The 13,064-nt window shown below is 34.2% G+C and overlaps 1 protein-coding gene across 1 annotated transcript in view; it reads right to left on the bottom strand.

Annotated features, from left to right (window-relative positions):
* Sema2a (Semaphorin 2a) overlaps positions 1 to 5,987 on the bottom strand; it is a 221,444-nt gene extending 215,457 nt beyond the window's left edge. Inside the window, exon 1 of the mRNA XM_089173148.1 lies at positions 5,849 to 5,987. Within this exon, the coding sequence (XP_089029274.1) occupies positions 5,849 to 5,969 (121 nt within the window). The 5' untranslated portion in view covers positions 5,970 to 5,987. The remainder of the gene's footprint in view (positions 1 to 5,848) is intronic.
* Positions 5,988 to 13,064: the final 7,077 nt, after the last annotated feature.

The raw sequence follows: 13,064 nt of genomic DNA on the forward strand, positions 1-13,064 counted from the left end.
GCTGCTGCTGCTGCTTCTGCTTCTGCTGCTTCTGCTGGTAGTGGTGGTGGTGGTGGTGGTGGTGGTTGAAGTAAAAGCAGAGAAAGAGAGTAAGAGAAGAGAGAAAAAAGTAAGCGAGACCAGGCTTGTAAGAACTGCAAGACAAACGTGACTCGGTCCGCCATTTTGTGCCTTCTTTGTCCTTACGTCGGTCTTGGCGTCGCTTCAACGAATTTCCTAACTTTTCTCCGTCCTTATTTCTCTTCTCTCTATCTTTCTCTTTCTTACACTGTTACTACAACGCTCCCAACCATCGTTCTTCGCTAGGTTACCAGAAACTTCGAATCCTCTTTTCCTTCATTTGTTTTTTTTTTCTTATTTTTTTTTTTTTCATCTTATTCCACTTCTTCCTCCATCTATTTTGGTCGACTTTACTCCAAGCCAAGTTTCTTCATTATGCCAATGGCCCGATGTGTCGTGTCACGTAAAAGGATTCACGAAAAGGTAGCCGAAAACTCGCCTATTCTTCTCATTCCCTTACTTGACCCTAAATTTTCGTTCTTTTTCAACGCTGCAGGCTGCAGGCTGCTGCTGCAGGCTGCTGATCAATCTTCTCGAAATTCGTTCAGTATAAGAAAGAAAACTCTCATTATATACTTTAAGTAGTACTCTCAATATATATGTATAGTCAATTTACATTATTTTAGTTAGATAAAGTTAACTAGAAAAAAAAAATTGGCTACGATTAAATAGAATAAAGTTAAATAAAAATATTGATAAAGAGATGATTAATGTTATATCATTTTTTGAATATTTTTTTTTTTGTACGTACGATTATTGGATATGAATTAAAATCGGATGGTGTTAACGTAGTAGGTAGGAGCTAAAACGTTTCGTGATTTCGCGGTTTGACGACAAACAAAGGCACTTTGAGAATGGCGTGTCTCCGACAATTAGCGGGGGCCCTTGGATAAAGGGTGGCCGCTTTTGCTTTGAGCTCCGTTGATACTGATAATTGGACGAGGCCTTGTTGCAACGTATAGCACGGCTTAGTGAACGCTCTTCTATCTCTCTCTATCTCTCAATCTTCCTATCTATCTATCTAAACTCTCTCTCTCTCTCTCTCTCTCTCACTCACACTCACTTTTCGGTCCACCGACACCTAGGTGTCCAGAATAGCTCGAGGTAACGAGGCAATCTAGAAGCGCGATTTGGCTTAACGACAAAAGCGATTTCCAATCACCGAGAACAACAGGAACACGGGGAAAGGTTGCATAACTAGATCGTTCGAGACACTTCCTATCCAATCCCTTTTCCTTTTTCTTAGTTTATTACTTTTTTTTTCTCTTTTTTTTTTTTTTTACCCTATTTCAATGCATTCCAGATTTGTTTCGGTCTTTCGACCTTGTTTCATTCGTTCTCAATTCGTTCGAATGCACTTTAATGCAAAACTTCATTCGTAATTTTCTTAGAATCGATTGATTTAAGAAGAAAAATTCTATTACACGGTTGATCTCGTTTTTCTTTTCTTTTTTTCTTTTTTCTAGGAGAAATTAAATCTTCAAAATATATTTATAAATGTTTAAATTATTAGATAGAAGAATAGAAGATTATTTTTAGTTTTCTCTTTAACTTTTTGTTTTTATTGCACGCGTAAAAGGATACGTTTTGTACGATCGATTAACCATAGATGATCCGTCATCCAACTAAATCATTTTTACATACCCATTAAACTCTGTTTCATTAGAACACTTTGAAAGTACATTCATGATCGTATGGTAACATCCTTGACGATGGTCGTGAACCGCAACGAGTCGTAAATGTAAGTCCCCTCTTTGCTACGATAATGCGAAAAGCTAATTCTAAAGCTAAAATTCGATAGCTTTTGTTAGATACACCTGAGCCAACCGAAACGGTAACTAAAACTTTGTTTAATTTATATACAACATTAATAATATATAAAAACATTATATATAGATCTTTTCTTTAATTATTTTAAAACACAAAATTAACAAACACAAATATTAATTGGTATAATATAATAAAGAATGAGAACGATTATTATTGTTAAAAAAAAAAAAAAACAAATACAATTAATCTTTATATTTCTTGTTATATATGAAAAGATGTTTTGTTTAATTTATGTATACAACATAGATAATATAATAAGATATTCTAAATATTTTCTTATTTTAAACACGAATATTAATTGATATAATATAATATTCATAAAAACAATTATTATTGGTAAAAAATAAAATCCATTTTCATATTTCTTATCAGATATGAAAAGACATATGTAAAACGAAATATAAGAAATAAAATCAAGGAAGAAACACGACAAGAGAAATATCCGGCATTGAAAGGACGACAGAAATTCGCATAGATAAGGTGAACGAAGATTTCCAAGAGAAAATCCGAGATTTGGATTCTACAAGGATGATGGATGTGAACAGCCTTCGCTAAAGAAAGAGAGAGAGAGAGAGAGAGAGAGAAGGGTTAGAAAAAAGAGGAAGAAGGAACGTCAGAAAGGAGTCTCGACTTCATCGAGTCTCCGTCAACGCAACGAAAAGAGAAAAAGAGAAAGAGAAAGAGAAAAAGAGAAACGTTTCGGCAGTCGGAGACGAACGAATGCAATTTTTCATGGACGCCACCAAGGCGGAAGTATACCGGAAACCGGAAGCGGGATCGGTGAAAGCGTGGAACTCGTACAGAGAGGAACAAAGCTCGGAACCGGACGTGAACTCGTACGTATACATATTTATATATATATATATATATATATATATATATATATATATATATATATATACAATGTTTCAATCTAAATGTATGTGTGTGATGATTTCTCGTATATGTATAGGTTAATGTTAGCTAGCAAAAAGGATCATACTTATTTCTTTCATGGAATAGGAAGAAAGAAATATCAGTCAGGTCCATTTTTGATGAGTCACGATTATTCTCGATCACTATGATTTATTTTCTCATTGTCTTACGTAATAAATTACAACACAACAATAACAACGTATACATATGCACGATATTACTTTACTCAAAAAAAAACAACACAAAAAAAAGGGAAATATTTTTAATCCTTTTTCCACTACAGGCCACTATAGTGGCCCTTCATAAGATGCCACCGAGATACTACGGGCCACTATAAGACCCCTCCATAAAATGCCGTGTATTTTACATACGACGGTATTTTACATATGCAATTATAGCACATCATATATCCCATTATGGACGTATAATTTTGTTTCTGTGTTGTTTTGTTTATTTCAATTAAAAATTGTTAATATCAGCAACAAAATAACTCAAAAATAAAGTGCACTTTCGATGCTGCCCATACAGTAGAAATAGCGTCAGGGAAAACACGCCCATAGCAAAAGGTTTAAAGGGAAACTAATCTTATTGGACTGATGTTAGTTACACGCTTGAATTTGTCAGAATTCGCGGGCTCTTAAGCGCTTAGATTCGAAGTAGAATCGATCCTTTAAGTTTTGATGATAATAGTAGAAGTAGTAGGAGAATCCAAAGGAACTTCTCCAACGTATTTCTCTGAGTAATTCTGAAAGACGAAGATACGAGGAGAATACGAGGAAGATGAGAGTGGAGAAAATGGAGAATGGGGAAGGTTCGGAATGGTCATTGCTTCTCTATGAGAGAAAGAGAGACAGAGAAATAGAAGAAGTGAACTATGTCGGCAAAGTATAAAGAAATAAACCAAGAGAAAGAGAAAGAGAGAAAGAGAAGTTGAGTTATACAGAGTACAGAACGTACACGTTACGTCAAAGGCAACATCGTCGGAAGCGGAAGCGATGCTTATTCGGTCGGAAGTTGTAGTATAGCTTACTGACTTCTACAGAATGAAAAAGAAAAAAAAATGAGAGAGAGAGAGAGAGAGAGAGAGACTGAACGATGCAGATAAAGCAAGAGAGAGAGAGAGAGAGAGAGAGAGAGAGAGAGAAAGATGTGTAAAACGGATGTAAAAGAGGAAGCAAGAACGACGAAGTTGTTTTCTCTCTCTTTTCTATTTCTGTTTCTCTCTTTTACCATATGTGAAATGAGATCAAAAGAGGAAGAGTTGGAGAGAGAGTATGATGAAAGAAAAGGAAAGAGAGAAAGTAAGCTATCGACCGGAAAGCTGATGTAGATACTTTATCTATGTGAGTAGATATCTACTTCAACCGTGATAAATAGTTTACAGGAAAACTCGGTGAATCTACTCTGATGATCGTTTAAATGGTCATATAAAGCTTTTCTGACGTGTTCAAGCTTCACATTACTTTTAATTGACAGTTTGACACTAGTTAAATGTGTGTTAGCGTTTTATTATACAAATATTCGTATTTGATGCGAACCTAGTTTCTTTTTTTTAATTGATTAGTAGTAATAATCTTAATTAAAAATAATTAATATTTATATTATAGTGTTATATTAATATTAATAATATTAATATGTATTATTATAATATATTTTTATTATATAATATAATAATATATTTAAAGTAATCATCGTTAATGCGTGATATATATTATAATGTAATTAATATTAATAATATTAATATACATTTTTTAATATAAATTTAATTTAATAAAAGTATATTGTGTATAATATATTTTGTAATATCAAAAAATATATTTAATATAAATTAATATAAATTATAATATAATAATATATTATAAATTATAGTTAATCTATTTAAAGTAATCATCGTCAACACGTGAATCTTTTTGATCATTAAAAATTGAATAAAAATTCTATAACAAAATTTCAAACCCCTCCCAATAGAAATACAGTTGTCCTACAATTTATCGAATAAAAATGATAAAAATGATAAGATTCACGTGGGTTCATTAAAATGCACCAAGTCAAAAAAAAAAAAAAAAGAAATTATATGAAATTGAGAGAAGGGAATGAATCGACGTAGACGAGTACTAAGAGGGGTTGTGAAACGTGGATAGAACAAAGACGAAAAGACAAAGATGTGTGAGGGTGAGGAACTGACTACATAGAGAAAGAATAGGTACGCCTCGGAGAATACCTAAACTCATTGTTCCGCGAGGTGTGACAGACCGTGATTAATACAGAAATACGAGTGACTTTATTCATGAGGGGCTCGTGCGTACGTAGTCGTCTTGTTATGCAGATCGAATTTATGGTTAAATCATATGCTGCATTTTCTGTCAGTTTCTATGTATTTCTATCTCTTTCTCTCTCTCTCTCTCTCTCTCTCTTTCATTCACTTTTCCCCCACCTCCCCTTTTTCCTTTGGTTTAACTTCCCGTTAACATTTTCTCGCGTTTGCGTACTCGTAATCGTCAGACAATAAGAGAATGAAAAACAATGAATGAATCTATCATATGTGTGTGTTTGTGTGTGTATGTATGAACACACGTGGTTATAAATAAACTTGTAAAATAGTTCGAAAATCATTCTGATTGAAATAAAAAAAAAAAAAATAAAAATAAAAATAAAAAATGTTATTTGAAAAAGGGGAATTGCTGTGGATTGACTCGAAGTAATTTAATTTCTTCTAACGTGAGCCGAGTGGTAAACGCCAGAATGCGAATGATTTAAAATGAGATTCTTTTTTTCTTTTTACTAGCTGTCAGAAACAACGCATTGTTAAGATACGTCGAGTGCAGATGAGATAACCACTTGACTTAGATCTTTTTGATGTTCTTTAAATGAAAGAACTTTTGAAATATAATAAACGATCGTTCTGAGAATAATCTAAATGCTTTTATTTTTTTTTTCTTATTATTATTTCGATTGAAATTACATACAGATTGGATTTGCGTGTTGTGTGTGTTGTGGTTTTTTTTTTTTTTTAAATCAGATTTAATTATAAGATAAACCTTACCTTCGTGCAATTTTTCCAACGTTCCATTAGCCGATACCACTGTGCCGACAAAAAGAACGACGAAACATAGCAGATTGAACATCGTTTTGGGCCACGACGTCCTATCACTCGTAATTTCCATGGTGTTACTGCTTATCCACTGAAAAAAAAAAAAAAAAAAAAAATAATAAATAAAATAATAATGTCAATATAAACGATCGTGAGTTTTTCGTATAAACACATATTACGATTTTCAATTCATACGAATAAATCGAAACGAACGAACGAACGATGAAAGTAAAAACTAAATTCACTTTTCACCATTTCCCCCGTTGCTTATTATTTCTTTTTAGATTTTTATCGACATTACCAATATAATCTCACTTTCTCGCTTTTTTTTTTTTTTATTTCACCCTCTCGATCAAAGTCAAAAAAAAAAGAAAAGAAACACAATATTTTTATTTCTTTTACCATTCCAACGTAATATTCTTCAAGAGTATTTGATAAAAAGTTAAAATGCATCGAGCGTAAAAATTGCTCGTGTCATCGTATTACAAAAACCACTACAAGTGAGAAAGAAAAGTCAAACCTCGCCGAAAAGTTTGGTCCCCATCCTCACCCTTCCACCCCCATCCCTGATATGATGGTATAGAAGAGTGCGAGTTATAATGACAAACGCGTTACCAGTGTATTCGTGGATAGGGAGGAAAATGGAGAGATAGGGTGAGAGAAACGGAAAAGGTGGTTGTTAACATCGGCTGGAGCAAATATGTTTTTATCGTTGTGTGCTCGAAGAACCAAGAAAGAAAAAGAGAAAGAGAGAGAGAGAGAGAGAGAAATAGAGAGTTTCGAGATCTTCTCGGAAACTTGCCGAGAACTTTGCGCAGCAGTATCAATAACCAGTTTTCCACGACGAAAAACTGTCTTGGTTTCTCTTCCACACCCTCCAAACCCTCTTTCCCACCCTCTTTCCATCCCCCATTTCTCTCTTTTTACTTCTCTTTCTCTTTCTCTACATCTCCGGATATCCTTCGAGTTTGCTCGGCCCTTTTCTGCGAAGGAACTGCAGAGCTTCCTCTTTCATAGTTTCTAACGGAAAGGAGAAGGAAGAGAGAAAGAAAGAAAGAAAGAAAGAGAGAGAGAGAGAGAGAGAGAAATATGAGTAAGGAAAAGAGAAACAAAATAACGAATGATACTAATAGAGCGTTCTTGGTCCTCGAGAAAGTTTGCCGTTTTAGTGGTAAAGCCTTGGCTGCTGCTGCTACTACTGCTGTTCCTGCTATTGGACCGGTTCTCTTACCCGTAAATCAAAAGTTCTCTTCACCTAAGAGATACGAACGTGTAATACACTCACTTTTTCTTTTTTCATTTTTCGATCTTACTAGTAGAAGTTATTAACGATATATAATATATATATATATATATATATATATATATATATATATATATATATATATATATATATATATATATAAACAGGGATATACTAGGATTCTTTTTTAACCTTTAGAACTTAGCAGTATTATCGGCAAGTGAAATTTTACTAGCATTCTTTTCTCTTTCGATATTAATTAATTATAATAATAATAATAATAATAATAATAATAATAATGTGTTATTGTAAATTAATGTAGGATTGTTAGAAAATGTATACAGATCCAGTTAATAGAAAATTATATTCAAAGTCAGTGTGTAACACTGTTACTTGGATCTCGTGTCATAAATACCAGCTTGAAAAACACGTTCAGAAATGACTACCTATTTTAATAATAATATTAAACATTTATTAATAATTATTTTATTTATTATTTAAAATATATATTTTAGAAAATTGTAGATATCTCGATTGATAGAAAATTAAATTTAAAGTCACTGTGTAACACAGTTATTTGGATCTGACATTGATGGTGTCATAAATACCAGCTTAATAAATACGTTCAGAAATGTGAATACCTATTTTAATAATAATATATAAAATCTATTAATAATTTATCTATTATTTATAATATATATTTTAGAAAATTTTAGATTTCTCGATTGATAGAAAATTAAGTTTAAAGTCACTGTATAACACGTTTAATTGGATCTCGTGTCATAAATACCAGCTTGAAAAACACGTTCAGAAATGACTACCTACTTTGAATAATAGTATATAATCTATAAACAATTATTTTATTTATTATTTATAATATATATTTTCGAAAATTGTAGATCTCTCGATTATCGGAGTTAGGGAATGCAGGTCGAGCGTAAACCGTGCGTTGTTGCAACTTGTCGATTCGGGCCAAAGTAATTAGTTAGAGGTTAGAAGGGGTGAAATTATTTAAGCTTAAAGAGAGAGAGAGAGAGAGATTGAAAGATATACATATGTATATATATACATAGAAAGAGAAAAAGAGAGAGAGAGAGAGAGAGAGAGAGAGAGAGAGAAGGAGATAAAGTTAAAGGAGTTGAAGGAGTTGACGGAGAGGAAACGGAGAACGTTCGAGGTCGTTCAAAGGCTCACTCACAGAGAGAAAAGGACCACAGGAGTTAGACGAAGAGGTAGACATAGTTAGGCAGAGAGAGAATATGCTTAGCATTCCAGTGAGCCAGCCGTTGGTCCAAGATTCGATGTTGTCGGTATTCGAGTACGCTCTTTGGAGAGTACCAAAGTGTGAGAGAGATAGGAGAGAGTATGCACTTCGCAAGCCGTACCTAGGTGATCCGCTTAATCAGTCCAGCTTCGCGCAGTAAGCTCTCCCTTTCCCCCCTCCCTCCCCCATTTCTAGAATACTCGTCCGTGGAACTGTAATTTACGCGGAAGTTAGTCCAAGCATAAGCCGAGAAACTACTAAACCAAATCTCGCTTCAATGATTTCAACTATCTTACATTTGGACAAGACGTTAGTTTACTTTCTCTTATTCTATGTCTATTGAAACCATTTCTTTTTCATCATCGTTTTAATTATATTTATGTTTGTTATTAATTGTCGAAAGTAATTTCATTCGTTAATTGTTTGTAATTTTTTTTTAGAAAGGAGTTACTTGCAATTAAATATTTAACAAGTTCAAACGAGCATTGTAAATTTGTCAAATGTGTTTTCATTCATTTTTCAAAGCTCATAAATACGTGAAAGTTTCCGTTTGATCAAACGTAACCATCTCTTATCGAACAACGAAATATTCATACTAATTTATTAATCGAATTAGGTAACTTGGACGGTAAGTAAAGTAATTGGCAAAGGATTCGATGTCCGAGAAGGTAGAATCGCTCGAGGTTGCGATAGCCACTTAACCACATTGCGACGAGCATTAGCGCTAACGAAGTTAACTAGAGCTCGATTAAACCGATTTGGAGAGAAGTGGGGGAGGGAATGGGGGTAAGAGAAAAGGAGAGAACATGAACGACGATGTAACAGTGTATGTGTGTGAGACAGAGAGAGAGAGAGAGAGAGAAAGATGAAAGGACGAAAGGCCTAACTAAAACCCTCTGGTGATCTTCGACTAATCCGGGGATCTTTGAGTCAAATTAGCGGCTTTCGTTAACTCTCTTCCTCGTTCATCTTCTTTACCTCGAAATCCGACTTCTCAACGAGCCAGGATTCATCCTCTTCACTATCGAGGGAGGATCGATTAGGTCAAGGCTACTTTTCGAGAAACCAACCGACTTTTAAGTTGAGAATGATAATTAAACAAATTTGAATTGCAAGTAAACGTGTGTATTGGGTTGATGCATCATCACATATTTGTACGACACATTGAAAACAATTGTATACGGATTATTAGTATTAATATTTACAAATGTTTATTGCCATACCACAACCCCCTCTTTTACCACCCTAACCACCCTGGAAACGTAGAACTGTTTTGCTTCGTTAAAAGTTTTGACGGGGGCTTGTAATAAACGATGAATAGACAACATTCAAAAACAAGAGTGAAACTCTTGTACATGTATGAGTATTTTTGTATTATATGTATACGAGTATCAATGTGAGAGAAAGAGAGAGAGAGAGAGAGAAAGAGGATTACGCAGGATAAAGGGGAACGGGGATTGGTTCGAGTTTCGTTCAGAGGATTCAGGAACGGACCCTGTAGACCCTTGGCCGTCTAGAATCAAGATTATAAATATTGATCCTGAGCGTCCTTGAGCGTAGAGTGCACTCGTGGAGTCCCTCTCATCCCGCATTTCTATACTCGCCAAACTCGAGGGGGATTCTTCCAAGTGAAATTGAAATCCAAGAGGTTCCTTCAAATCGGGATCGACTCGAAAGAGAGTAAGAGAGAGAAAGAGAGAACCAAAGTCTTCGTCGTCGTCGTCGTCGTTTGGGGCCAAATTAAAAAGGGGAAGAAAATCCAAATTTGGACTTGACCGAGACTTCAATTATTTCTTTTTTTCTTGTTCTTTTCTCCAAATTAACCAAATTATTATAAATAATTAAATGACACATTTATTTACCATAATTAATTGAGGATAATTATTTTGTTCAACGATTATAGACGTGTCAAACATCTCGAACTATTTTGTATTTAATTTGGATTAATTTTTTACAAAAAAAAAAAAAAGAAATGAAGAATGAAGGACTAATTCAATGTCTAGGATCGTCTATCTGATATCGTGAAAATCCGATTGAATGAAGGGCCACGCTTCGACGAGCTACCAAGTGGCTTACTTTTTCGTAGTAGTTCACGAACGTTTCCAATCATTCTACTTTGACCCTTTTCTTTTACGATCCTTTTTTCTTTTCGTCCTAAGTGTAGCCGGTTTGAAAAGAGAAAGAAGAAGGAGAAGAAGAAGAAGTAGAATGGGTGAATTGAAGAGAAAAGATAGGATAAGATAGGAAAGGAAAGACAAGGGTAAAGAGAAATGAAAGAAAACGGTATCGAATGCGTCTCGTTAGCAACAATTGCAACGAACAAGTGAAAAGGTATCATAGTTATTTTCCACTTTGAGTTGGCCATTTCGAACTAGGGACTTTGTTAAATTCACGAAGTACGATCTCAAACTTTTCTTCAATTTTTTTTTTTTTTGCTACTTTTTTGATATTGACACTCAACCCTGTTAAATAAATTGTCCTTTTATTTATAATACTATTTCTAGAAAAAAAAAATAAAATATCACACAAATTAAATATAAGTAAAAAGAAATTATAATAAATATAATTAAGGGGACCTTCTACTCTGAGCACCTAAAAAAAAAGGCTATTTTCGCGAATTTTTTCCAAGAAAACTATAAAAGATATCGATCTAAAAGTTGTTGGGTTTGTTAAATTGAGTCTTAAACTATATAAGTGAATTTTTATTTTTTCATTTTAATTAATTTTTTATTGCAAAAACAGTAGTATAGCTCCATCAGAACTTGAGAATGGCTTACCTGAAACATAAAAGTAAAATGGTTTTATATTCTGTATGACTTCAGCTACAAAGTGACAGTTTTATATAAAAATTTTATCAATAAATAAAAAAATGGTGGACAAATTACAAAAAAAAAACATAAATTTGACCTTTTTTTTATTGTTTTTGACTAAAAATAAATAGTAAAAATTAAAATATAAGAAAAAACTCTCCGTCACTTTGTTACAGCTCATGTGTAGAATATGTGGATTAAATTTTATAAGAATCGGTTTACTGGTTCGTGAGATACGATGGAGCTAGTATTTCAAAACATAGTTTCGAGATAAACGCGTTTAAAGTTTTTTTTTCTACTCAAAATCGTGAAAAATTCTTACCTAAACTTAATCTGCGATGCCTGGACCGTACAATAGACCTTCTTCTTGTTCATATTCTTCAATTTCTTCCAGTCTTTCCTTCTTCCACTTTGATCTGGCATCTTTTGAGCACTCAGAGCTTCGACGGTTCGCAGATTCGATACGTCGGTCGTCGCGTCTTTTAGCAAAGTCGATCGCTCCTGGCCCAAGTTTCATGCCCATCGTTTCCATTATCTTCATCACTGTTTGAAATCCTTCGTTAAAGATACATGCTGAAACTTTGCACGCAATTTCAACAACTTCTTGGCCGTTAAACAGGTGTTTAGGTGCCATGTTCCATACGCAGTTATTAAAGCTTTCATTATTATTCTGCGTATGTCCACCTAAACATCTTTCCAGCAGTTCTGTCTTAGTCAGATCCTCATAAATAGGCTTTAGCACTTTCTGTACATCTTTAGAAAGTGCCGGAGGATGCTTGTATTTTTGCTTCAGTGCCTTAGTTTTGAGGTACTTACACCAGTCGATGGAACACGTATGGTAATTATTATTATCTTTTTTTTTTTTTTTTATGAATCGTGAGATATTATGATCCCTTTCTATTTGTAAGGAAAGATACAGTCTCCGTCGAAAGTGTACGAACAAGTTGAAATGAAAATAAATTAAAATGCAAACAAACTTTGAAAAGGGTTGAGAACATGGGAATCTGTTATTTTATAAAATTCAACTTCAATGATCAATTAAACATTTCTCATTTCTTTTTCTTTTTATGAAATAAAAATGTTTCCTTGTCGAAGATATTAGAATGAGAATTGAAATGAAAATAATAAGGGAAGTGTAAACACAACGCGGAAAAGGAAGAGGAAGAAGAAGAATATGAAGAAGAAGTTGGGGTAGGGGTTGGTAAAGGTTAAAAGTTGGGGTGGAGTTATTCTTTTATTTATTTTTTTTTTTCAAGTCGAGGGATATTAATAATTCCCCATACTAAGTTTGAAAACAGGACCTTGGATGGCCAATCGCCGGGCAAAGGATTATCGGCCCATTAATAAAATTTATTATCGGCCCATTAATAAAATTTATTATCGGCCCATTACCGGCATTTAGTATCGGCCCATTACCGGCATTTATTATCGGCCCATTACCGGCATTTAGTATCGGCCCATTACCGGCATTTATTATCGGCCCATTACCGGCAGTTATTATCGGCCCATTACCGGCATTTATTATCGGCCCATTACCGGCATTTATTATCGGCCCATTACCGGCATTTATTATCGGCCCAGTACCGGTATTTATTATCGGCCCAGTACCGGCATTTATTATCGGCCCATTAATGGCATTTATTATCGGCCCATTACCGGCATTTATTATCGGCCCAGTACCGGCATTTATTATCGGCCCAGTACCGGCATTTATTATCGGCCCATTACCGGCATTTATTATCGGCCCATTACCGGCATTTAGTATCGGCCCATTACCGGCATTTAGTATCGGCCCATTACCGGCATTTATTATCGGCCCAGTACCGGCATTTATTATCGGCCCAGTACCGG

Source organism: Polistes dominula, unplaced genomic scaffold, assembly GCF_049000335.1.
Source record: "Polistes dominula isolate Pdom_NZ unplaced genomic scaffold, Pdom_raw_medaka contig_22, whole genome shotgun sequence".
NCBI lineage: Eukaryota > Metazoa > Arthropoda > Insecta > Hymenoptera > Vespidae > Polistes > Polistes dominula.